The sequence below is a fragment of the Thermobia domestica genome, chromosome 7 (genome assembly GCF_964235325.1).
Source record: "Thermobia domestica chromosome 7, izTheDome1.hap1.1, whole genome shotgun sequence".
In the NCBI taxonomy this organism is placed as follows: Eukaryota; Metazoa; Arthropoda; class Insecta; order Zygentoma; family Lepismatidae; genus Thermobia; species Thermobia domestica.
In genome coordinates this window covers 186863652-186891438 of record NC_137460.1, presented here as the reverse complement: position 1 = coordinate 186891438, position 27787 = coordinate 186863652, and the positions used below count along the sequence as shown (strand labels likewise).

The following is a 27787-nucleotide window of genomic DNA, read 5'->3' as shown; positions in this document are numbered from 1 at the left end:
CTAATATTAATGTTAATTTTCGTGGTCTTCGCATTTATAGGAAAAAGGTAAATTTCGTACAGCAGTTTACAGACTCGGTACCACAGACACTCATTATATTCATCGTTCATCAGTACACACTAGCAAACTGAAGAAAATATTTGGAATAATTTCTTTGGAAAGACATTTTAGTGTTTTGTAAGAATGAACTAAACGAAACCTTGAGATTGTTTTTTTTATTTTAAAATGTTATAGAAAATAGTTACAAACCCAACAGATGACAAAAATGACGTCAAATTTTCAGCTTTCTCCTTATCAGGTTCTTCCAAACATAATACTAGTACAAAGAACAAAAGTTAAGTGACACTGTGTCGATTTCCACAAGTCAATACAAACTACGCCGTATCAACGTAGCTTTAATTCCTGTGAGAAATATTGAGAAACGTGTTGCATGGATTTGTTTTTAATCCACTGGATAGCAGTGTAGTGTGGCAAACTTCCTGAATTGCCCACAGACCAACACTAGCGCGAAGAAAGAAATGTGCATATGAGAATTAAAGAACAAATTCCGAATACAAAATATTACGACTTACCGTATTTAGGATTATCAAAACAGAAAAATAACTCACGCATACAGACTACAAAGGCAATGAAAAATACATACCTATAAATGGAGAGGCAAATATTTGGGAAGATTTTATGGAAATACATAGTCAGCTTTAAATGTAGTTGTTAGGAGTTGAGACAAAAATTGGACAAACGTTATTGATACGTATATTAACGAAAGGAGGAAACAACCGATTTAAACTTATTTTTACACACCACAATCCTCTGTAGGCGCGAATTCTATAAGTTACAAAGAGGGAAAAAATGATTTAACTGGACCGGGACTTGAATCCAGGATCTCCGGCATACCGTGCCGATGCGTTAACCACTATGCCACCCAGTTCGCTTCCCAGAACAGCTAAACACTCCGTCCAACCGTAGAAAGGTGTTCTCAATATATGGACACTGGATTGTCCAAAAACAGCAGGTAGGCTGTGGTTTGAGTGGAGAGCACTGACTGCAGGAGTGAGAGAGTGTGAATAATAATAATTTGTGAATGTTATGGATACGTACGCACGCATTCCTTGCAGCAACAAGAAAGAAAGTATATCATTAAATTACTTAAACGATAAGTACTCGTTATCTCTAATATCGTGTAAATTCTTACCGAAGTTATTACTTTAGTAACATTAGTTTTTGTATTTAGGAACTCGGAAGTCAACGTTTTACAGTTAGAAATTAGTTTCTCAAAAAAACGTACTCCTTTTTTTTTTTTTTTTTTCTTAATTTGTTTTTATATTTTGCGTTCTGATTTCAGATCATTACATAAACTTCGACGTTGATCAGTGTGTTGCAGTTAGGAACTTCTGTAATAAGATTTGGCAAGCAACAAAATATGTTGTGGGATATATTGAGAAAGTACCAAACGTGCAGTTTCTTCACTTAACACGCAAAGAAAATCTTTCCAGGTTCGATAAGTGGATACTTAGTCGATTAGCTGATATGATTATGCAAGTCAACACTGGGTTTAAAACTTGTGATCTTCATATAGCAACTGCAGCGATAAGAAAATTTTTGTATAACGAATTTTGTGATATTTATCTAGTAAGTATGTATTTTGTCTTTAAATAGGTTAAGTCTGTGTTGTAAGGTAGAAAAACTTAACAGAAGGAAATGATTCCTAACAAATGAAAGGATGCAAATAAGATACTCGTCTTTTCTGTACTTTAAAGCATGTATAAAACAGATTAATGTAGATTCAGCACAAGTATATAATGAAAATGAATTTTTTGTCTTAAGTTATCACTAATTTAAGCTAAGATTGGTAATGTGTTTTCAACCAGGTGAAACAAATAATACTTGAAATATCAATCTGACATGCTTCACTCATTATTCTTATCTCTGCACTTTTTGATCAAAAACAAAACACTTCAGTCAATCTGTTTCGAATACACGTCAGTGCTTATCAAGGCCAAGGCAAAACAGTTTTAAAAAAAGTACATAGAAATGTTTGAGATCGCTGAATTCGAATTTGATATTTCTTGAAAAAACAAAATGGGATTCAATATGGCGGTCTCAAAATGCAAAATAATTCGATTTCAATAAAAATTGGTATTGAGGATGTCCGAGATTCTCTGATTTCAAATTTTATATTATCTTTTAAAAAATAAATAAGTGAAAAGTAGATGTCATATGGAAAAATTAAAGTTTAAACAAGTCGATTCAATAAAAGTTACTATTTTGTCGGAGGTCGCTGCCTTAATTTTAAATACCTTAATGAAAGAATAATTTCTTGTATTACTTCTTTGTATTGGATATTTTTGTTCATTTTACATCAACCAGAAAAGAAAAGCTTGCAATACGCGCCCAAAAGTGAATTTGCATATCGCCACAGAAGAATTTTAATAAAATTAAATGGAGCAAACGGGACTTTTGCATATTTTAGTTCTCGTTATTTGTAAATGTTCTAATTTAATAACAATCAAATCTTATTGTATTTTATTTATATTGAAATTTACCTATTTTCAGTCGTCGACTTAAACTGCGAGAAAATGACTACAAACATGTCGAAATAGAACGCGATTAAAAACTGCGTTCTGAGCGAGATCTCTATGGGACAAATTTGGTTAAAACAGATTTGAACAGCAGCATATGTGCATTTGCCCTCGAAAATGGTTGTTTCTAACGATAAATATACCAATCTAACACTTTAAAAATCTCCAAATTGAAACTATTTTGGCCACGTTTTTGGAAAATCGGGACCACTGTGCATCGTTCCAATTGTGGATCTATTCGGTTAAGTTGGGGTCAGTTGGCCCTGGCCCAACTCATATTTAGCAGGTCATCTAAGTTGGCCATCAGTGACACCCTTGCCAATTTCGATCCAAATCAGTAAAGGTATTTTTAAAGAATAAAAGTTGAAATACAAAATGTTCACCAAAAAAAAAAAAAATCTTTTTGCTCATGTCTCAGTGAAATATTAAATCGATTTTTTTTATTTTTTATTTATTTTTAAGACTAAAACTTTATTTTATTTCTACCTTGTAAGCAATATCTTAGATGTTTCAATCAGAATAAACATTATTGAACTCCAGACATTTAGATTTATTGTTGTGTACATCTAAATAAATCCGATTTACCTTCTCTTTTCTTTGCCATTTTCAAACTAAAGAGAGGTTTTACTTTAACAGCTTTTACTGTGCAAATGTAGATTTAAACATTTATTTAGTGCAAAGATTTTCAATTACAACCTAATTGTCCTTCTTTTATTTCAGGAAGTTAGTAAGGCTGTTGCAAAGAATTCATCTGCCATGGATGTTCGAATGACTTGCCTAGTACTTTTTCATTGTCTGGAAAACTCGTTAAGAATATTAGCACCTTTTATGCCGTTTTTGTCGGAAGAACTTTACCATCAGCTTCCTATTTTGCCTGGTTATGATTTTGGAAAGAGCATTATGGAAATGTCTTATCCGGAAGAAAAAAAGGTGAGCATAGAAGTTGACTGAAATTTATTAGTAAGTAACAGCTTTCATACTTCGAAGAATGCACAATAAATGATTTGGAGAGCATCGTATGGTAGGTTTAGGATGTACGTATATCTAGTCCCTTAAATTCAGAAATGATGGAAAATGCACACTTTTTGAATCAATTGTAAATTATTAAGATACAGGCCAATATTGATTATTTATTACATACCCAAAAATGTTCTATTAGACTTTCACTCTACAAGGAGACAGAATAATATGAATAAGACTACCTGGAGAATCAGAAATTCTCCTCATTAGCAGACTATGGATCTTACTAGAATAGAACCTAGCGCAACGTGAACCGAGAAAATTGTCCAATGTGTGGTCACCTTGCCGAGTGTTCGGAACCGTCGCTTCCGCAGGTTGTCATCTAACGAATGGAACAAATAGAATTCGCTGTTACAGTGTTCGTAGAATATGTGGATACATTATCGTTTCTCAAACAAGTCGGATAATGTTGTCACGGCTGACCTTAGCAACATGAGACTTTCTGCTATCATGAACAGAATAACACCTGTTATTCAGAGAAAGAGGCTCCATAGTTTTCAGTTCTCCATGCACATCTTCCAATTGCAGCGAGCTCACAGTTACATTGATTGTAGGATGGATGCTAGCAGCTGGCGATACGCAATACCCCGAGAAATGTAGTGATGGTTTTGGTTGTTCGGAAATGAGTTCATATGGCGCCATCCCACTATGATGATTGCGCTAAGAAGTATCGTAAAGAACTCATTTTTCATTGCATGTCAGTACTGTCACCAGAAATGGATCCTAACCCAGATGAGATACAAGTATTTAATTATGTCTCTTACTGAGCCGTATTAAACTCATGTAGGACTGATTGTATCGTTTCCGAATCTGATGGAAATATTGACAAATGTTTTCTCCACTGCAGTTAAATACTTCACATGTTCAGCCATTATCGGCTTTAATGGCCGCCTTAATAATGTCTCGTTATCTATGACTAGACTTTGTCTTGTAGACGTGTGTGGGAGTACATGTTGCATTGTTGAGGAATTCATCGCCATTCTTAAATTTGTTAAACCACTGTTGTACTCAGTCCATTCTTTTATCACATCCCTATCGCATCGTTCCTTGTCGCTTCAATATCTTTTGTGTCTAGCTTCAACTCATAAACCATACAGGCTCGTATAACGCTATTCTAAGGTTCAAATGTCACCTGCTCCCACTAACCTTTCCATGAACATTCACTAATGCGTACCTTCCTTTATATTTATTAAAAAAAAAAAAAAAAAAAAAAAAAAAAAAAGCAGGGACAGTGTCACCACATGCAAAAATTCAGCAGAACTGTTATGAATATCTAATAAATAGGACATTATATTATGATATGTGAAAATAACATAAAGTAAACTTCTTAGCAGGCTTCGAAATACCATCGCGCTAATCATCTTTAATCAACTTTTAGGTTTACTTAGTAAGCCTGAACTAACCTTAATTTCCACTCTCCTTGTATTTCGCTCATTTAAAGGTTGTACCGTTAACAGAAAAATAATTCGCCTCCATTGAAAAACGTTAAAAAAAAGAATAATAAAAAGAAAATGATGAGTTTCAATATTCATTACTAATAATTATCCACCTCGCTAACATAGAATTTTTGAAAACATATATATATATATTGTGAAATAATTATTGCACACTTATTTCTATGTGTATTATTTTAATGCTCGGATGTATCCTAAAATTATTTTTTCCATTAAATTATACGTATTCAGTTAAATAATGCTTATTGCATTAAAAAAATGGAATCCAAAGTGTCCACAAGGAAAGACTTGTAACCAAAAAATTCATGATGCATCTTCATGTAGGCTGTAGTTTGACAACTTAACTGTGACAAATGCGGAAGGTTAGGCCTATTACTAAAGATAAGCCTCGACCGTGGATTGTCATAAGAAATAGAGTAGTTAGTCCGTCTCCTCATTGCGCAAATCAACTAGGTAGAGTGCTATCATGAGGAGGCCAAACTTTAGACCCAAAAAAAAAAAAAAAAAAAAAAAAAAAAAAAAAAACTGATAACTGTTTTTTATGTGTTTGTAAGCAAAATTCCAAGCTTCTGAGTGCAATATTTCACTGGTAATTGATATAATAAGTGTTATATAACTCTTATAGAACGGAATTTTCATTTCTTTATTGTTACGGGTCTTCTAAAGATATGATGTGCCTACAACACAATGTTTCTTGTAATATTTTTATTTGCATTATATGTAAATGATATTATTATGCTTGTTTCTGATTCCCTAAGTTGTGGACTTATACAATACGGTATTACTTTTTTTTTTAATTTAAAATATTTAATAACAATATGATAACGGTTTTACAACTAAAGATGCATTTCAAAAAATGTTATCCATAATACCAACTCAATTTTTTTTTTTTTTTTTTTTTGCACTTTTTATAATATTTAATTGGAAGATAATTTTATAAACACTTCTTCCATCCAAATACATCAGTTGTAAATTAAAATTACATTTTTGCAGTTGAAACAATAACGAATAACAATGAAAAATAATTAGTATACAACAATATGGACACATTACTCTTGTTTTTAAAGTAAGAAAATCTTCTCCAGTGCTTTACCAGAAGGTATGGTTCCTAGTATTGAAGCTACATTACATCTCTGCACCGCCATGCTTATTCTTTGAATTAGGAAGCTAGTTGCCCTTTCATCACCGGATAACTGTGTGATGCGTTTTCCTACTTCCTTTATGAAGTTTAGGCCTTCCCTTCCCCACGAGCCACCGGATTCAACTGCAACTGGTACGAATTGATATTTTTCCATAAGGTTGTTGTATTTTCTTCTTTTCTCTATCTCTTTCCGACCTGCTGCATTGCCCGCCTGGATTGAAGAGAAAGGAAGGTTGGAAGGTGCAAAAGTGTCTGTGCATGTGAAGTCCCAAATTAAGGCTTTACCTTTCTTCCAAGGAATTAAGGACATCCCATCTGGTCTTTTTTCATCTGTTCTACTACAGCCATTTGGCTCCCTTATTGCCGGTACACCTGCGGAGATGAGTGTTCTCACAATGATGATGTTGCAGCTCGAGTGTCGAGGATGTCTACCTGTGCTTTTTATGCAGGAGAGACCATGTAGTCCTTTTTTGTCAACAGGATTTTTGCACGCTTGGCATTTATGGAGTTCGCAAATATCTGCTCCCAGTCTTAACGCAATTGCTATTCTAAAAGATTCATCATTCAGGTGAAGGCCTAGAGGACGTGAGAGAGAGGATCTGTAATAATACGGCATTACAGATATTAAAAGGAAGCAGAAAAGGAAATTTTTATTATTATTATTATTTTTATTATTATTATTATTATTATTATTATTATTATTATTATTATTATTATTATTATTATTATTATTATTATTATTATTATTATTTTCAGTGGTCTCATTGGCGAGATGCCAGTCTAGAATCAGAAGTTGAAAAAGTAATGGATGTAGTTGTATGTATTAGACGTCTTAAAACTTCCTATGTAAATACGAAGCAGAAACCAAATGGTGAGTGTGTTTCTTTACTTATTTATCTTTCGTGAGGGTTGCATTTTTCTGCTTGAAACTATTTTCGAAGAAATTCATACATATAAATTTCCTAGAAGATTATATCATTTTAATCGTATTATGTATATTACCTTCTTATTATGTATAATGAATGCTAAGCAGAACTGTAGTGAATCATATGCTCCATAGTTCAGATTGAAAGTCGTTACAAGTTGTTTCTAAAAGTACTGGAGAAGTTTGAGGAATGCCTTCGAATCTCATCCTAAACGAAGGGAAAATCCCAACGTACATCTCCTCGCGAAAGAAAGCGGGCAACGTCTTAGGCGGCCATTGTTAATGGGAACTGACTGACTCCCGTGTTAAGGAGTCAACCTCTACCAGGTGCCAATGGCCTTCTCGGAGAGCGAACGGAGGTCAGGGCACTCTATTGTCCTTATGAGAGGAAATTGTTCTAAAATACAGATAAACCAGAACGGGGTCAACGGCATGGAGATGTGGAAAGGAAATGGGAATAGTACCACATTATCTTTTTTCCAGGAGGGACGAAGGAGGGGAATAAATACAATGATGGTTCTTCCTGAGGTAAAATATTCTTCCTTTCGGACTCCAGGTGGAGACTACTTCGGTAAGAATCATCATAGTAGAAAATAATGTTATAATTTTCATTTCAACATAGAAACCTGGAACGTACGAACTTCACGACGTGCGGGTAAACTTAAAAATTCAAAGGGGAAATGGATAAATGGAAAATGAACATAGTGGGGTTCTGTGAAGTCATATATCAGGAAAAGGTGAGATAGAATCGTGCAGTTCCACAATATTCTATTCGGGTGGCGTTAAGCCCGAGAATGGTGTCCCAATATTCATGAGAAATGAAGTAACAGGAAGGGTAACCAAAGTGGAATGCTGCAGTGACCGCTTGGTGTTTGTACGGCTAAGTACAAAACCAGTGGATATTGTAATAATATAAGTGTATATGCCAAACGACCGACCATGATGACAATGAAGTAAAAGTAATATGTTATGAGATAACAGATATTGCATCAAGAGGGAAGAGGTAATGTCAGCGCCACAACAGCGTAGTAGGAGCAGGAGTTGTGCATAAGGTGGTGGAACTATTTGAACGAGGTAGAAGAAACACGCGGTACCAAATGCTTGTCAATTTCTGTAGACAGCATAATATGGTGGTAATGAATATTGTGGTGTTAATTGAGCGCAAAATTATGGATGATGTTTCGAATCACTTATCATGATTGGTATTCTCTCATATAGAAGTGATGAAAATGTAATCTTCAGATGCAAAAGGTAATATTTATTTAGTCGTTTGCTGCTCCGAACATTATATATAAACAATCAAAATAGGGGAACAATGGAACAGTTAGTAAATAAGGTGGATCATGAGGATATTTGGGAGAGTTAAATGACAACAAAAATGAAGTGCAAGAAGAAAATTATAGAATATCATAAAATTGAAGTGCAAGAAAGAAAATAAGGCGCAAACAGAGGAATAATTTATACATAAAGACAAGAAGGATGCTTGAAATAACCAAAGCATCTTTGTAGAATGTAAAGAAGCATAAAGGAAGTATCTATACACAAGCATAAAAAGGAAAAAAAAAAGTTGAAACAAGAAACTAACGTAATGTAAATAACATCCATTAATACTAGTTTTTGCATGTACGGGTGCTTCAGACACGTCCAGTGCTGATAAATCAAAAACAGCTGGAGATAAAAGGATGTAACAAAAAGTGAGGTAGAAACATCTCAGGCGGCGCATCGAATGTAACATTCCACTTCTCTTACAGGGTCCTATGTTATGGGGTCATTTGAGAATGATTCGAAAATTTTAAATGGAAATATATGCCATCTGATACTTCATTGAAATGATCATGAAAAATATAACTTTTGCACAGAAAAATTGTTCGTGTGGGAAACCACTTACGAAGACCGGGAGATGATTTCTGATTTGTATTTCAGATTTCCACTTGCATCATGTCATTGACAACAACAGTTGTGAAAAAAACATACGTTTAACTGGTCATTTCGTGAATGATGTCCCACATGAATATCTTTTTCCTCTTAAAGTTCTTTCTCTTCCCTTTGAAATCATCCATCTTCCTCAAGCTTCTTGATAGGGTACCCTGTTGGGCAAGCGATATGCTTCATTCGATGCACCCTGTAATATTTTCGCATCTCACTTTCGGTTTCATCCGTTCATCTCTAGCTGTTTGTGATTTATAGGTACTGGATCTTTTATCTTAAACACATGGTATGATTAGTTACTTTAGTTAGTGAGATTTTTTTTAAAGCAGTCCAAATATGCATTCTTGTCTGATTATGAAAAACCATTTTTAAAATCTAAATGATAAGACATACTATATGTATGCTCTACAATTTCAGTGAAAATGTCCCTTGAACTTATGCTTAAGTAGGGCACCTTTCTCAATGATTCAAATAGCAAATACTTCAAATTCAAGGTAATGAAAATGATGGACTTTAGTGTCTGCAGTGTTTATATACATGAAGAATGCAACCGATTCTTCGGTCTCGGTTCGGGCTGCCGATTATTTGTAACCGTCAAGTGTATCGGGTCACTGTTCGGGTACCATTTATTTGTAATCGCCTGGTCGTAGTCTGTCCTCCGTGGTCCTGTCAATGAGTATTCTCCTGAGACCTGGACTTACCTGGGTAGGACGTTGAAGGACCTCTCCAAGAAGGGATTACAAAATTGTTCCCAAATTACTCGTCGGTCTCGATGATGAGATCAGCATTAGGCGCCGAGAGGTTCGGATGTCTCGTCTCTGAAACCTCACGGACGATCAGACGGTCATCCAGACCATAACGCACACAAACATCACTCATACACACAACGAAAACGCACTGGGTTAAATGACACTATACTTATTTATTAAAATGCTATTAAAAAGAAAAATAACGAAGAGAGACGATCACAACACTTAACACTGATTATGTATAATTATTTGCTTTATTAAAATGACACTTTGCTTTTTACTATACTGTAGCCCTTATCACTTTGATATATATATATCGGGCAAGTGATAAGGGCTACAGTGAAGGCTACAGATAAGGGCATTGGACCTGCTTATCAATACAGCAGGTATGACTTCTTCAGTAAAAAATTCACTGAAAAAGTCATACCTGCTGTATTGAAGTTTGCATGCTTCACAATCCTACTATGCACGCGCAAGGGATTCCCCAAAGGAACGTACGGAGTCCCGGATAATCTGCCAAATGAAAATTGGTCTAAATGGATATGAATTTATAGGGTTTCTACCAGGTAACAATAATCCGTTTGTATTAAGTCGATATCTGGAACAAATACAAAATGGCGGACACCTTCAAACCCGTTGTGTGTGGTTGCATAATCGCCAGGTACGAATGCTGGCCAACAGTGACGTTCTGATTATTAAGTGTACCGAATTTGTACTCAAATATTCTAGAAAGACTTCCGGAGTGTCGGTAGATCACAACAGAAGAAGCAGGGTAATTTACATGTGTGGAAACAATTAACGAAAAATGCCCAGAAATGCACTCATACTCAGTAAACGTGAGTTCAAAGCATCGGAAATGTAAGGATTAGCGTCAAGAACATGAAAGCCATTGCCAATTCACCAATAATATTCCCTCAAACCGATGCAATATCATCTGCACGGTTACATACCAATAAGAATGCAATAACTGATGCCAAGTTGAAATTGTGCAAGGGGACTCACTAAGAAACTGGGTAAACTCAAGGAATGTCAGTAGTGGGATCGCATGATCGATATTGAAATGCGGCCAATGTGTGTGTTGATATCAACATGTAGCTAATGGACAAACCTCAACATGTCCCACTCCTGCTGGGACACCGTCCCACGTGCGAAACATAGGAAAATAACTACTCAGGTCTTAAATCTGAGGCCGTGGGCTCCCAGTAGGATTGGAAACTGCGACTACTCTGCTCGCTTTCGCTCGCGCTCTAGCCCTGAGGCTTCGAGGGAGCCTCACTTCCTCTGTATTCATTTCTTTGAAGAGTACCCACTTTGTTTAACATGCACACTTGTAGAGCCTCCCGACATGTTTGTGTGTTTCATTTTGTTACTCCTGCACAGTTGTAAACATTCAGAGCTTTAAGACGTTTCTTCCTATTTCTCATGTAGTTTTATTTTCCATATGTATGGTGTTCCAGTAATAGTGTTACATGTACCAAATTGGTTCATTTTCGTCTTCGTCTTGGCATGTGTACTGTGTGTAAGATACGAATTTCTGGAGGTATTTTCCTATATTTCGCGTACGACATATGTCCCAGAAGACGTAGGACATAATACAAGTTGGTTATTTTTACACTCTATCAGAATTTTCATATGTGTCGACTGTGGGACAATGTCCCGAACAAGATGGGACATTGATACAATCGTGTTCTAGTTACGTTTTACCAAAAAGTGCACCAGATGTAATAGCAGAATGTACAACGTTGTTTTCCTAGTTTTCGCATGTGGGGCGGGTCTCAGTAGTGGTGGGACATGTTGACATTTGTCCATTAGCTACATGTTGATATCAACACAAACATTGGCCGCATTTCAATATCGATCATGCGATCCCACTACTGACATTCCTTGAGTTTACCCAGTTTCTTAGTGAGTCCCCTTGCACAATTTCAACTTGGCATCAGTTATTGCATTCTTATTGGTATGTAACCGTGCAGATCATATTGCATCGGATTGATGAAATATTATTGGTGAATTTGCAATGGCTTTCATGTTCTTGATGCTATTCCTTACATTTCCAACGCTCTGAACTCACGTTTACTGAGTATGAGTGCATTTCTGGACATTTTTGTTACGTGTTTCCACATATGTGAATCACCCTGCTTCATCTGTTGTGCTCTACCGACACTCCAGATGACTTTCTAGAACATTTGAGTACAAATTCGGTACACTTAATAATCAGAACATCACTGTTGGCCAGCATCCGTACCTGGCGATTATGCAACCACACACAACGGGTTTGAAGGTGTCCGCCATTTTGTATTTGTTCCAATTATAGACTTAATACAAACGAATTATTGTTACCTGGCAGAAACCCTATCAATTCATATCCATTTAGACCAATTTTCATTTGGCAGATTATCCGGGACTCCTTACGTTCCTTTGGGGAATCCCTTGCGCGTGCATGGTAGGATTGTGAAACATGCAAAATGCAATACAGCAGGTATGACTTCTTCAGTGAATTTTTTACCCGCCCTCTTTACGTTGAATAGTTTTTGCACTATTGGCGTCCGAAAGTCATTTTCCCACGCTTTCGGCTCAGTTACCGAGGATGCACGAATTGCAGTGTTGTATACTATTACCCATACGAAAAATAACATAAATGTAGCGAGGTTGCTTTAAATGCGGTTTCCACGGATATGAAAGTAGGAAGAACAAGAAATGACGCTTGTGGGTAGCTTGGTTTTCCAGTCTCTGGGTCATTATTTGATGTGTGATGCAAGACGTGCCACACGGTTTTTAATGAAAAATTGTGAAGACGATGCTGGGAAAGAATATTGAGCACACAATAAACGAACTACTGAAATTTCATTCATAATGTATCAAAGAAAAATTTCCTCTATTCAATGTGTGTGGAATTATAAAATTTATTATTTACGTTAATATCATGATGAGTGATGATTTGAAGATGGGAAGTAAAGAATGCTCCATTGAATCTCAGTTGCTCTGTGATGTGGAATCAGTTTATATCAAAGAAGAGCCACGAGAAGAAAATGAGTTAGGATCTATTGGAGACAAAGAAACGATATTATCATTAATCAAAACTGAACATAATACTACTTATGATGGCATAGGTAGTGCTTCGATTTCCAACGTAGAAGTACCTGGGATGAAGTCAGATTTTTCGACGAACGATAACGTTAGATATCTTAATGTTTTTGACAACGAATTGAAGATAGAAGAAAGTGATGTGCAAAAGACATCATGTAAGACATCGACAAATGAAACAATACAATGCAATAATGAACGGAATTCATACGAATTGGAAATTAACAAAAGCGATGACAACAACTCCAACTGCGTGAAGAATCTATTTTCTTGTATTAAATGCGGTACCTGCTTGGGTGACACAAGTAAACCGAGAGGAGAAGTATCAACAAATGTAAATAAGAATTCAAATATATGTAATCATTGCGAAAAATCATACGCTACAAAACATACCATAAACTTACTATTAAGGACTAAGGACCCACATATATGTAACGAGTGTGGTAAATCCTTTATTCGCAATGAGTTTTTTAAGAGGCACTTGTTAACTCACACAATTAAGGAAGAATTTTCTTGTTCTTTATGTGGTAAATGCTTTACTTTAAAAGGTAATCTGACAAAACACCTATTGCTTCATGCGGGAGAGAAACCATACTTATGTAGCCAGTGTGGCAAATCCTTTACCAAAAAGAGTCATCTTTCAAGACATTTATTTATACATACAGGTGAAAAACAATTTCCTTGTAACTTATGTAGTAAATCTTTCTCTCAAAAAGTTAATTTAATGAAGCATCTAGTAATTCATACATCTGAGAAAGCGTATCCTTGTAACCAGTGCGGTAAATCTTTCAGTAGAAAAGATTACCTTGGAAGACACTTATTAACCCACACTAGTGATAAACCATTTCCTTGTAACTATTGTACTAAATCTTTCAGTAAAAAGGAGTATCTGTCAATACATTTCTTAACTCACACAGGCTACAAACCGTTTCCATGTAACCACTGTGGTAAATATTTTGCTCGCAAAGATAATCTTAAGAAGCATTTGGAATCACATTCTCAAAACTAGTAGTATTTTTTTTCAAATTTGCTTAATTGTTCACTGGCGATTGTAGTCTTAAATATAATGCAATAAGTAAAAGACTCAGGTACTATATATTTTTTTTTTTTTCTTATTTTAACGTACTACATAGGTTATCACAGCATAACGTAGAAACTACATGCATTGCAAGGTACACAGGAAGAGAAAATTTTTAGTTCTTAATTATATATACTGTACACTTGTATATTTGTGATTAAAACTTAGTACGTAATCTTATCATTTATTTGTAACCGCCAGGGTGTCAAGTCGCTGTTCGGGCGGACATTTATTTGTAACCAAATGAGTTCGAGGTCACTGTTCGTGGCTCGTGGTACTGCCAATAAGTATACTCCCGATACTTTAACTTACCTGGACAGGACGATGAAGGACCTCTCCAAGAAAGGTTACAAACTGTTTCCAAAAAGCTCGTCGGTCTCAATAATGAGATGAGCATTAGGCGCCGAGAGGTTCGGGTGTCTCGTCTCGAAAACCTCACGGACGATCAGACGGTCATCCAGACCATAACGCACACAAACATCACTCATACAAACAACGAAAACACACTAGATTAAATAACACTATACTTATTTATTAGAACACTATTTAAAAAAATAGCGAAGAGGAATGGACACAACACTAAACACTGAGGATATATAACAATTTTAGTCGCTGAAATCACACTTTGCCCTTTTCAGGCAATATAGCCCTTTATATATATATGATTATGATTCAGATATCACCACAAATGCTTCTCTCACACCATTGACACACTTGGGGGGTTAGCACTGGGGGAAAGTTGTCTGGATCGTCCCACGATGAATCCAGTTGTTACGCTGAACAGTCCTGCAGCGTAAAGGTGAATCTTCAGTGAATAAACGAAAAGAAGATCTTCACAGTGGAATACTGATATTGGAGGGCGCGTATATAACTTTTTAAACGCACAAGGTCTGCGGACCTGGGATTTCACTAGTTGGGGCTAGCCGTAAGAAATCGTCCTTCACCGGCTAAATAGCTTGTGCCCCTTCACAAAACTTAACCCACGCAACGTGCGTGGTGGCTGCGTACAACACCGGAGTCGAACTCTCTGAGCATCCAAGCTCAAGCTACGGGTTGTAATGGTCAACGGAAAAGTGTTCGCAGTTCATTTCAAAAATCACTCAGTTAACTCACCTGTATGCACATACAAACAGAATATAAAAAACAATTTATGTTAAATTTTAGTCAACTGCCCATAATGCACTAGACACGGCGATAACACTGGCGTGAGAAAGTACAGATAACGAACTACGAAAACTGTGAGGCTGGTGCCACTTTGGCTACTGGGACATCTGGTCAGCCCGTATTTCTCTAATCTATTATAATGTTTCCATAAGCGATTAAAGAAAGCACTTACTTCAGTTCCCAATAACTATAGAATATATACTGTGCATATAATAAGTCAGGAAGAAACACTGAAATGGTTAGTCACTAACTGAAATGTTCTCAGCAAAAGCAATGTTTTAAATATACCTACCGGTATATATGAAAAAATGATGAAAGACTTCTTTGTCCAATTGTGTGGGAAAGAAGCAATTCCCACCGAAGAAAGAACTTATGTGCGTTGCTGAATAAAGTATAAATCGAAAATAATAATCACTGGCTTCACGAAATATACAGAGTATCCACAAAAAATCCTTCTATAACCTGGTAGCGGTTATATAGATTCGAAACTATGTCCGATAGCCGAAAGTTCAAGAGAACTTTTTTTCTTGTCTCAGTGGCAGGAGTCACCTCCCAAGAGTTGTAACACTTTATTTTGCAACACCCGATATATATATATATATATATATATATATATATACATAGAAGATTTTAATTGAGATTTCACTATAAATGCTTTTCTCACACCATTGACGCACTTGGGGGATTAGCACTGGGGAAGTGTCGCCAGGATAATCCCACGTAGTAATCTAGTTGCTGCTCCAAACAGTCCTGAAGAGTCCACACGAGTCTTCGGTAAAATAACACAGTCTCCAAAGTGGAATGCTAATGTTGGAGGGCGCGTTTAGAACTTCACGCACTAGGTCTATGAGCCTGGGACTTATTGATTGGGGCTAGCCGTAAGAACACGTTCTTCACCGGCTAATAGCTTATGCCCCTTAGCACAATATTGTACTTGAAGCTCGACGCGACGTGCATGGTTGCTGCTTCGAAACGTGGAGTAACACTCCCCGAACCAAAAGGTTCGAGATACGAACTGCTTTGGTGCATTCGTCAATGTTGGCAGTTCATTCTTAAAAGCACTCAGGTTAAATCACCTGCATGTACATGCAAATAGAACGTAAGAAAGAGTTGACGTTAATATTAGTCCACTTGCCATGACGCACAAAACGTTGCGATAACTCGGGCGTGTGAAAGTACAGATAACGAACTGCTAAAGCGATGTGGCTGGTGCCATTCAGTCGCTTCTTAACCTGATGTGCTCCAAATCGCAGTATTTCCATAAACGATTAAAGAAAGCACTTAATTCAGTTCCAAATAACTGTAGAATATAGACTGTGCATATTAATAAGTCAGGGAGAAACACTGAGAAGCTTCGTCGGTTACTGAAATGTTCTCACCACAAAGCAATGTTTTAAATATATATATGAAAAAAGAACAATGAAAGACTTCTTTGTCCAGTTGCGTGAGAAGAAGCAATTCCCACCGAAGAAAGAACTTATTTGCGTCGCATAATAAAGTATAAATCGAAAAAATAATCACTGCCTTTACGAAATATACATAGCATCCACAAAAAATACTTCTATAACGTGGTGACGGTTATAAGAATGTAATATAATCTTTTATGAAGGGAGTGTTAATATTCGTTACTCAGTACTTTCGTACTAAGAAAATCACTGTATGTTAAGAAATCGACATGAGATTTTATTTTTGAATTCTAAAAAAATACTTTAGCTCCCTCTTGGCCATATGGTTAGCAAGGGCGCAATTTGAAGCGAGAGCTTATGTGGTTTGCTTGTCACGTTAAGCTGTAGCCTCTATAGTGAAACGGGACACTAACTGAAGTAGTAGTAATAATAATAACAACAACAATAATAATAATAATAATAATAATAATAATAATAATAATAATAATAATAATAATAATAATAATAGTTATTATTATTATTATTATTATTATTATTATTATTATTATTATTATTATTATTATTATTATTATTATTATTAAGAAGAAGAAGAACTAAAGTTGTAGAAGGACATCTGCCAGTAGATTATGGCACCTGCCTTTGGAAAGGGGTTGAAAATTTATGAAGGTGTTCTGTGATCAAATACTACAAAATGGAAAATTTTCTGTTTAACCACATGAGTCTTCCTTCCCATCATTCTCCACTCTAAGATATCTCCCCATTTAATCTCCAATCTAAGATTGGTAGAGATAACAAATGATGTAATGTTATTTATGATTTCAGTTGGAGTAGTAGTCTGAAGAAGGAAGTGATATACGTCCAAAACTGTAAAATTTCTAGTTAATTTATAATAAAGATTATAGACAGTCTTGTAAGAAAGTTGTATTTAGTTTGTGTTTAAGATATCTCCCTTAATCTTATCAATCCTATCAGCAAACAATTCAGTCGTGAAATAAAAAAATAAAAAAAAAGAACACTGAAAACAAAAGCTCACCACTGCAAAATTCTTTGCTTATAATTTCCTTATCCAATACAATCTCAACCTCCACTCTCTGCAAAAGCCTGATGACTCTTGATTACCTCACACTCATCACCTTATCTGACTGAAAAGCTTTTTCAATCCGCCCTAAAATTGTTTAATGTCTTATTAGGTGGGCTTGTAACCATATCTACAGTAGAGATAATCGAAGATGTCAACTTGCAGAGAAACTTAGAATCGCTTTTAAAACTGCTTTGAAACACTTCATTTTCTTAACTCTTATTAACGTTTAATCTTGTTCGTTTCAGTCGCAATTTCTTCGTCATGCAAGGAAGATTGTGCTATTTTCAAAGAATACGTTAAAGTAATTCAGTTTCTTTCTGGATGCGGTGAAATATCTGTGGAAGGGACCGAGCAACATTCTTTCAAGAAGGATTGGGTTACTGATACAGTGAATCATGGTTGCTCTGTACATCTTAAAGTAGAGGTAATGAAATATTTCTTTTAAAATTTCGTTTGTATATTTCTTAAAGGACTGCTTACCCAGGAGAAAGAAGCCTAGTAATCACTTATCAACATTCCTAAACAGTATTCATTGAAAAGTACGTACGTCAAAACATTCAAAATTGTTTAATTGTGAATATTTGTCCAAATAGTTATTGCCTTCTTCAGCAGATAACTTGTTCAGAAAATTATGTGGAACTACGTCTCATTTATTATCTTCTTCTAGGTAGCATTGCTTTCTTTACGTCAGGGGGGCGCGGTGGCTTAGTGGTAGAGCGTTCACCTCTGGTGCTTGGGGTCCCGGGTTCGATCCCAGCCCCCGCCAAGTGAACTTTGTGGTGGACAAACACCGTGCTCGTGGGTTTTCTCGGGGTTCTCCCGTTTCCTCCCACTTTCTTCATTCCACCATTTCACTCATCTCTCATTATCACCGTCTCCTTTAGCCTAATCGGCATAACCGTGGGACGTAAAACTCAAAGATTTCATTTCATTTTTTTCTTTACGTCAAGTAGTCTTCCATAATTTTTTTTATATTTAAATATTTTTTTCTTCATGAGTACTAACCGGTATCTTATGTAGCTGATCCTAATAGCCAACGAAACATTGTTTTTTTAAGACTCATTTGTTATTTAGACAAAAATAAATATGAAATTAATTTCTCTATAAAATATTTTATTTCAGAGAAACTCTTTGGAACGAAATTCCATGTAACCATTTTGATTGATTTATTTATTGAAATTGTAACTTCATCGTTTGATAATTATTTTGAAGCTATATGAGAAGCTGATAAATGCAGATAGATTATGAAGCAAATCAAAACATGATAATTGAAGACTAGTACTATGGAAAAAATCACGGTGTTTGTAATAAATAAATAAATAAATAAATAAATAAATAAGTTAAAAATGTCAGCTCAAGATGCAAATGTACGCTTCAGAGATGAACGATGTACACTGAGCCACCTTGACTTCAGCAAATAGTTTCTTTACGTGGAATAGTTTCTTTTACCATACACCCTCCATTCCAAAAGAAACCGAACTTGTGAAAACAAATAGTACCACTAGTGCCATCTGTTGTAATATTTTACCGGTAGATGGCGTAGTCCCTCATTGACAACTGGTATAAATGTCATGACATTTGGATGCACGGCAACAAAGTTATTGCGTTTCAACTGTCAGTGTGTTGTGTACATCGGTCGGAAAATGAGTTTCAAACAACGAGCTGCAATTGAGTTTTGTGTTAAACTGGGTAAAACTTTTAGTGAAACGCACCAAATGCTACAAAATGCATATGGTGATGAGTGTCTATCCCGTACGCAAGTTTACGAGTGGTTCAGGCGATTCAAATCGGGTAGAGAGACGCTGGATGATGACGAAAGATCAGGCCGTCCCAGAACCGGATTATCGGAAGAAAACATCGAAAAAGTGCGTGAATTCATCAAACATAACAAAAAATCGTCGGTGAAAGTTATTGAAATGGAATTAGGCATTCCTCAAACAACCGCATACCGCATTTTGACCGAAGTTTTGGGCCTTAAGAAGGTTAATTCGCGGTTTGTACCTCACAAACTCACCGAAGACCAAAAAGTTGATCGAATTGCGCATTGCAAAGACATCGTTAAAAGTGCTCGGCAGGATCGAAACTTCTTGAAATCGATTGTAACTGGTGACGAGACGTGGTGTTTTGAATATGAGCCCGAAACAAAGCGGCAAAGTGCTGAATGGAGAGCGCCGGATGAAGGAACACCCAAAAAAAAAGTCGCTTGGTGAAGTCAAAAGTTAAGGTGATGCTGATTTGTTTTTACGATTCAAAAGGAATTATCCACAAAGAATTTGTTCAGCCCGGCCAGACAGTCACTGGAGAGTTTTACTTGGGCGTCATGAAGCGTTTGCTGGCAAGAATTCGTCGTATTCGGCCCGAATATCGCGAAATCGGCAGTTGGACTCTTTTGGACGATAATGCACCATCACATCGTTCGCGACTTGTAACTGAATTTTTGGTCAAAAATCACATTATTCGGTTGCATCATCCGCCCTATTCACCAGATCTCGCTCCGTGCGATTTCTATCTGTTCCCGAAACTGCATTTGGCGATGAAAGGAAAGTGGCACGTATCGATTGATGCCATTGAGAAGGCGACGACCGCCGTCCTAAAGACCATTCCAATAAAGGACATGGAGAAGTCGTTTGACAACTTGTTGGAGCGTGCAAATATGTGTATCGATGCAGAAGGGGAATACATTGATTAATAAAAATGATTTGTCCCAAAATGTACATTGCTTTTTAACGTTCGGTTTCTTTTGGAATGGAGGGTGTATGTCGTATACAAAATTCATTCTGCACTCAAAACTAAGTTTAGAATTTGCTTCTCAGGATGAAATTTATTCCATTTTGTCAAACTTGAGTACTGATGTCAACATTTTAGTACTTTGATGTTATTTTTTCAAAATTATAGTTTTACTCTTCATACACTCCAATTGTAAGAACGTAAGGAATTCTTACTTGAAAAGGTAAGAAAGTCAGGTTTTATTTCTTTAGTTCCTACTATTTGTATTACGTTTCATTTGTATCTCCTGCGTGTTGAAAGTTGAATTTTCTATTGATAGATGTAAAACTGTTTTAAAAATATATGGTATATATAGTGTAGTTTGCCAAACTTCTAATGGCAGTATAACAGTAGTTTTTGAAAGCTGCTTACCTCACACTTATGACAAAACTGATATTCTTTCCAGTGTGAGATTGGTTTCGAATATCTTGGTCAAGTTCAACAACACTATTTTCCTAAGTACAGAACGAACAGAAATAAGATTTTTAACAAACACGTTATAAGTTATTCTTAAATGAATGCTTCACAAATCATAGAATTTTCTCTGTGAATCTCGGAGACTACGCATACTAAATATAAACGACATATCCTATAATTTCATTTAAATGTAAATGTCTTTTTTTGCCCATTTTCTATTGCATTGCAAATGTTACAATAAATTATTTTGTATGGGAAATATCACGTTTGTTTAAACTCATGTTCTTTTCTTTACATAGGATTCAATTAACGCTGCAAGCAAACTGAATGAAGTTAAGAAAAAGAAAGAAAAGCTTACGAAAGAGCTTGAAAAATTACAGCAAATTGTTGCGTCATCAGGATATAAAAGTAAAGCACCTTTGGATGTACAAGTGAAACATTCGAATAAGGTAGATATTGTAGTAAATGTTTTCCATTACATTGACATGATTTCTTATTTACGTTTCACACGCACCAGTATATATAAAGAAAGGATTGGTACTTATATAGAAAAAAATGTTTTATAACTTTCGATTTCAAAGTACGTAATTATTAGTAGTATTTCGTCTGCTCATCTCCAAACATCTGCTACTAACAAGATATTTTTAAGATTTAATATTGGTACCGTGTGGATCTTAATTGGATGATTTGATTTTCTGGTATGATTTTGGAAAATAATCTGGTTGCCATCGGGTGCCAGCCACTAAATGAAAAGCTTCAGCTTCACAAAGATTCTTATATGTTACTTATCGAAGTCTTTTTTCAAAGGAAAAAATAAATCAGCGTATGCGTTTTTCACTGTTGATGATCACCTGCCTGCACACACTAACTCAGAACTTGACATTGTCAGTTATACATGAATAAAAACAATCGTGGATGTAATTATTTACAAACGCTATTTACAATTTGAAAAATGTAAGCTTGTGTAAATAATTGCGTTCGAAAAATTGTTTTTATTTATGTATAATTTGTACAGTATCTAGGTGATCAGCAACAATTAAAATGTAAATAGCTTATTCTTAATTACGTCCAAGATTGTTTTTCTTATTTATGTGTATTTGGTACCGTCGAGTTTTGAGCTAGTGCATGTGTGTGATTGCCAATAGTGCGAAAAGCAATTGCCGATTTTAGTGTTTTCCTTGAAAAAGGATTACGTAAATTAAATAACATGTAGAAGTCTTTGTAAAGGCAGAGCTCTTCATTTAGTATTGGCAGTCGACGGCAACAGGATTGGTTACCGAAATCATGCCAGGAAATTAAATCATCGGATTACGATCTCGAGGGCTCATATAAAGGTTAGTGTTTGCTATTCTTACAAAATGTGTCAGACATATTGAAGTAAAAACGTTGTAACAAACTAATAAATACTAGGTACAGAACAGAGAAACTCAAGTAAAATACGAAGTAACAAGATAAGTACTATATACAAAAATATTTTCGTAACATTTTCATTCAATTAAAAAAAAAAAAAAAAAAAAAAAAAAACTAATGCCTAATATTTATTTTGATGGACTTACAATGTCCAGATTTAACTTCTAATATATTATGTATGGAGTGTGCAATAAACTATTCGAGTCATTCATATTGGTGTCCTTAAATGAAAACAATAGCTTAATACGGTATACAGTTTTACCTGTTACGTCCTCCTAATTCCAGCAAAACTTAGTTTACACGAAGGTAAATAGTTTTTTTTTCTTACATTAATTTTACATTAATGTGTTAGGAAACGAAATGAAATATGTAGGTAGTGTTGAAGGTATGAACTGTAGGCTAAAGAAGACAGACAGTAAATATATTTGACTGATGAAGATAAAATAATTTATGGAATAAGCGAATAAGGAAAAACAGAGAACCCTGGGAAAATTCCCAGATACGATGTACTTCACCTCAAGATAGTATGCTCTGAAATCGAAGCTGCGACCGTATTCACAAGAAGTAAATGTTCTACTACTGAAGCACCGTGACCTCTTATCTTATGTAAATAAATTAGAATAAATTTACAGGAAGCTTAGGCGGTCCCATTCGCGTATATTACATAAATAAGCCCGAGAAACTAACTTTATTTGTCCTGCAATTGCCTCTACCCAAAAACCTTCGAAATAGATTCCGGAAGACATCATTGTCGTGACATTGAAAACAGCATAGCAAATCGACATTGAAAACAGTTTGTAGGTATCTCTTCTTCTTCTTAAGGTACAGGAGGTTAACGAACGCCATATCAAACTGGATGTAGAAACAGCTTTTGTACCCTTGCAGAGCTAAAAATTGACTTACATTTGAAAAAACATTTACATTTGAAAATACATTTGAAATATTGTATCTAGCCACTGGGTTAGACGCGATATAATAGGCTATCAGCACTGTAAAACAAAAGAGGTTTTTTCAAGGCAATAGAAGGAATGGCTTGAGAAGGTAATAAGAAACTCAACTCGGTGCTTGTTGAAACACTACAGTTAGGCAGCCATTGACGACCTGTTAAGTCGTTAAATTTATTTTATTAAATTATTATCCAGATTACAAATCTGAAAGTAATCCTGAGGCAACCAAAGCTCTTTAAATTATCAATATTTCGAGCACGCTTCTCAAGCTCCCCTTATCAGAATGATTTAAGAAGCCTTATGTCATGTAACGCAGCAAGTTAATCACATATTGTGGTTCCAAACTTCTCTGGATATAAAGTACTTATCAGAACTGTTGGATACCAATTCGTAATTACAATAAGCGAAAATCCAATAATCTTAAAATAGTTCTGTCAATGGTTATCTAACCACACATACATTATGTCAAATAACAAAATGAAGGCTTCTTGAAAATCACGTAGAGATTCATGGTGCCAAGCAGATATTTACGTGTGGTCCAAGTTAGTGAATTTTGTGATTTAGTTTCGTATCCAAAGTTGTTAGTGGCTTTTCGTATAGTGCATAAATTTTCGTATACTGACTCACAATTGTTTCATAAACTACGCATACATATTTCTGGCTCCGGCCCATATATCTACTTTGAGATATTCACTAAAATTACAGAAAGAAAAGAAAAAAAAATGAGTTTCGCTTCATAGTGTGAAATTACGGTTGACTTCCAAACTATGCGAATACAATATTCAAACTTGAAATAGTATATTCATAACTACCGATTGAAATAGAGGAATAAGATTAAAGACAGAAACTATTCGTCGGACCCTGAGTCCATATCAAAAAGCCATCTTACTATTTTGGCTCTTTGGAGGTTAGAATTGAAACTAGAAGTGCTAATTGATATTTATCACTTCCTGTTGCAATAAAAGAATAAAATCAGAAGTGAACATATTCTTGTGGTACTGAATCCATATCAAAAACTGCTTGTCGCTATCTACTTCCATTATATGATCAATGTTGTAACCGAGAAATCGTAGATTTTTACCACTTCCGGTTTCAACAAACACATCAAATTCTAGATAAAATTCATTCTTGGGACGCTGAATCTGTGTAAAAAGAAAATAAACGCTTTTCGAAATATCTTATCGTTTTCACTCCACTTCCGGTTTGAATACATTGTTAAAGAAGGAGATTTCATTTATTTTTTGGATGCTGAATTGATTGCAGGAATCGGTTTCTCGATATCTTTTACCACTTTTACTTCATGGAAATCAATATTAAAAACGGAAGTACTAGTAAATTTCAGCCACTTACGGTTTCCGTAGAGTTTTCTGTGTACTGATGGCATGTTCTCTTGAGACACTCGATTGCAGAAAACCACTTCTCGACATGTGTTACCGCATCTGTTCTATGGGCATCAAGGCTGAAACTGGTGATTTCTATCATTTCTGGTTTCAATACAGGGTTAACGGAGGCGATGAAACCTGTTCTTGGGACGCTGAATCAACTGCAGAATCCGCTTCTTTTATCTTTTTACCGTTTTTTGTCTATGAGGATCAACGTTAAAACAGGAATAGGTTAATTTCTACAACTTCTGAGTTTGAATAGAAAGTTAATGGAAGAGATGGAACTTATCCTTGGGATGCTGAATCGACTACGAAAAACAGCTTCTCGGTATCTTTTAGAGTTTTTGCTCTATGAAAATCAGTATTGAAACCTGAAGTAGCAGTTAATTTTAACCATTTACAGTTTTGCTGGTGCGGGGGTACGTTCTCTTGAGACACTAAATCGGTTGCAAAAAATAAGACAGTACTATAGCTTTTGTTCTATGGCGATAAACATTAAAACCGGAAGTGATTAATTTCAACAACTTTCGGTGTGCATTGAGAGCTGTGGGTAGTGATAATATGTTCTCTTGAGACGCTGAATCGATTATTAAAAACAGCTTCTCGATATATATTACCATTTCTGTTCTGTTTGGATCAATGCTGAAACTGAAGTTGTTGATTTCTACCACTTCTGGTTTGGATAGATTGTTAACGTATGAGATGATACCTATTCTTCGTACATTGAATGGGTTGCATAAAACCGCATCTCAATATCTTTGACCGTTTTTGCCCTATGGAAACCAATATTGAGACTGGAAGTAAGGAAATTTAAACCACTTCCGATTTAGATAGAGCGTTGCTGGTGGTGGTGATGCGTTCTTTTGAGACGCTGAACTGATATAAAAAGCAGCTTGTTGCAATCTATTACTGTTTTAATACTACGACAATAAACCTTAAAACAGGAAATGGTTAATTCCATTCACTTACGATTTGAATAGAAGGTTAACGGAGAAGATACAACCTATTATGTGGACGTTAAATAGATTGCACAAAAGCGCTTCGTGATATATCGTACCGTTTTTGCTTTGATACCTGTTAACAGACAAGATAGACGGACGGATGGACATACATAGCCGTTCTATAAGACTTCCGACGCTTAAACATTTACATAGCTTAGCTTGAAAAAAAAAAAAAAAAAAAAAAAAAAAGTTGAGGACCCTGCAGAGCTAAAGAATTCCAAAAATAGAAACAGTTTTACTACATTAAGATATTGTTGGGAGTAGAAAAGAAAAATATTTCCAGTGTTGCACATTCCTACATGTTCATCAATATTACCAATTTTGGTTATTTGGTAACTATGTATGTTAGTCAAAAAAGTTTGTGAGGCAACAAGCCTTAGTGTTTTATAGGTACGAGATTGTGCAAGCAACTATCTCTTTTTGTATTTTGGATGTTATTTGTTTTTCAACCCTCCATTAATGGATATTTTTGTTGGAAGCTAGTGTATGAGAAATAGGGGAAAGCGGTTGATTTTTCGTTAACCGTATTCTCTAACTAGTATTCTCTATAGGTTTGCACTTTTTGGATCAGAAGATCCAATATATTCAAAATTTTCTTGTAGATCTTATATCTGGAGAACTATATATAGCGTACCCAAACCCAAATTATCAGTTAATTAACTCAGTATGATGTGCTTAGTCCGTAGAAAATACGAAAACTCAATTTAGGAGCCGCTCAAAAATTTTTTGGTCCCTGATCCAAAAACTAGTTATTGACTAAAATCGCAATCTTTTTGATGCATTTTTTGGATCATTCCTAAAATTCTTGACCAAGATCGCAATCTTTGGATCCTCTTTTTAAAAACTTATTTCTTTATTTTTCTTTTTTTATTATCATTCTTAAAATTCTTGACCAAGATCGCAATCTTTTGATCCATTTTTTTGCATCATTCTTAAAATTCTTGTTCATTCTTTGAATTTCGTTTTGTTGAAAGTCCTTTACTAGAGAAGTATTGACAAAGTTAACTATGTTTTCTCCATTTATTTATTCTACCTAACACACTAGTGTATTCTATCTATGTATAATTCTCTTCAAAGATTAATAAATTTGCCCTCATTTCTTTTACAGATTGAATCTCTAGAAAGAGAATTGAAGAAGATAGAGAATATGTGTGATACAAAAACATTAGTGAATTAGTATTATTTGTAAATACTCTTTTTATTGTAAGACTGAGATAATTTTGTAAATACATAATTAATTTTAAAAAGTTAGAAGTTATTCTATTCTCAATTTTCCTCGTTAAATTAGTAGAAGTGACCGGAAAATGCGAAACTTGTGCAGAAATTCTACCTACTGTGTGCTGTGCGAAAATTATGGGAGCTTGTTTCCAGTGAATATATATATAGTGTCATCCACTTATAACGAATTTCAAGGAACCAACGAGTTCTTTATATCCGAACTTCGTTATAAACAAAATCATGTATTTTTCCGAATTGTGGAAAAAAACAGAGGATTAGATAACAAGCAGACATATTTAAAAAAGAGTATACAGCAGTATAGCATTACATTTGAAGATAGTATTATTAATTGAATTGTTATTTAGCCTATCATATATATTGCAGTTCTTCTTACCTGTTCAAGCACGCTTGAAGAAGTCTGTAATTTCCTTCTGAACCGTGTCTGCTGCTGCTGTTCGTAGACCGTGTTGCTGTGTTCGAAAAGATAGTATTCCTTTTGTTTGCCATCTTTAAATCTAGCGATGCACAAACACGTGTTAAAAATATCAACTTGCGGCATGTTCCTACCGTGCAGCTACCGAAAAACGCACCTCACTTTCTCTCCGCGTCTAACACAATGAGCTCCAGTGAAAACAGAGATTTATTTTTAACCTCGACCTTGAACTCTTTTGGGCGCGCGTTGCAGGAAATATCTGTACCTGGGGCGATTTCTGCTGTCATCGGAGTGGGAGGAGTGAGTCATGCCTGGCTTGCACAGCGACAACACCTGTGAAAACCAGTTTTGTGGTATCTGAGTTATCCACGAGCAGATGAAAAGAAAACGACTCCGTTCTGAAAATTTCGCAATAAGCGGTCATTACGGAAAATAATGTTCGTAATATACGGTTATTTCTTCCATGTTTTAAATAGGCGGTGTGACGGGATTTCATTTATGTTCGTAATATACGTTATAAGTGGGCTGTACTATATATATGTATGTATGTGTGTGTGGGAGAGAGAGAGCTTATGTTTCTTTCTTTTAATGCGAATTTTTCAA

At 35.4% G+C, this 27787-nt stretch overlaps 1 protein-coding gene across 3 annotated transcripts in view; it reads left to right on the top strand.

Moving 5' to 3' along the window:
* The window catches only part of LOC145690619 (valine--tRNA ligase-like), a 104265-nt gene extending 77485 nt beyond the window's left edge, over positions 1 to 26780 (top strand). For all 3 annotated transcript variants that reach the window (XM_081765684.1, XM_081765682.1, XM_081765683.1), the window contains 6 exons: positions 1343 to 1629; positions 3300 to 3509; positions 6951 to 7065; positions 17856 to 18034; positions 21093 to 21242; positions 26642 to 26780. In XM_081765684.1, the coding sequence (XP_081621810.1) occupies positions 1343 to 1629; positions 3300 to 3509; positions 6951 to 7065; positions 17856 to 18034; positions 21093 to 21242; positions 26642 to 26710 (1010 nt within the window). In that variant the 3' untranslated portion in view covers positions 26711 to 26780. The remainder of the gene's footprint in view (positions 1 to 1342; positions 1630 to 3299; positions 3510 to 6950; positions 7066 to 17855; positions 18035 to 21092; positions 21243 to 26641) is intronic.
* The last annotated feature ends 1007 nt before the right edge of the window (positions 26781 to 27787 follow it).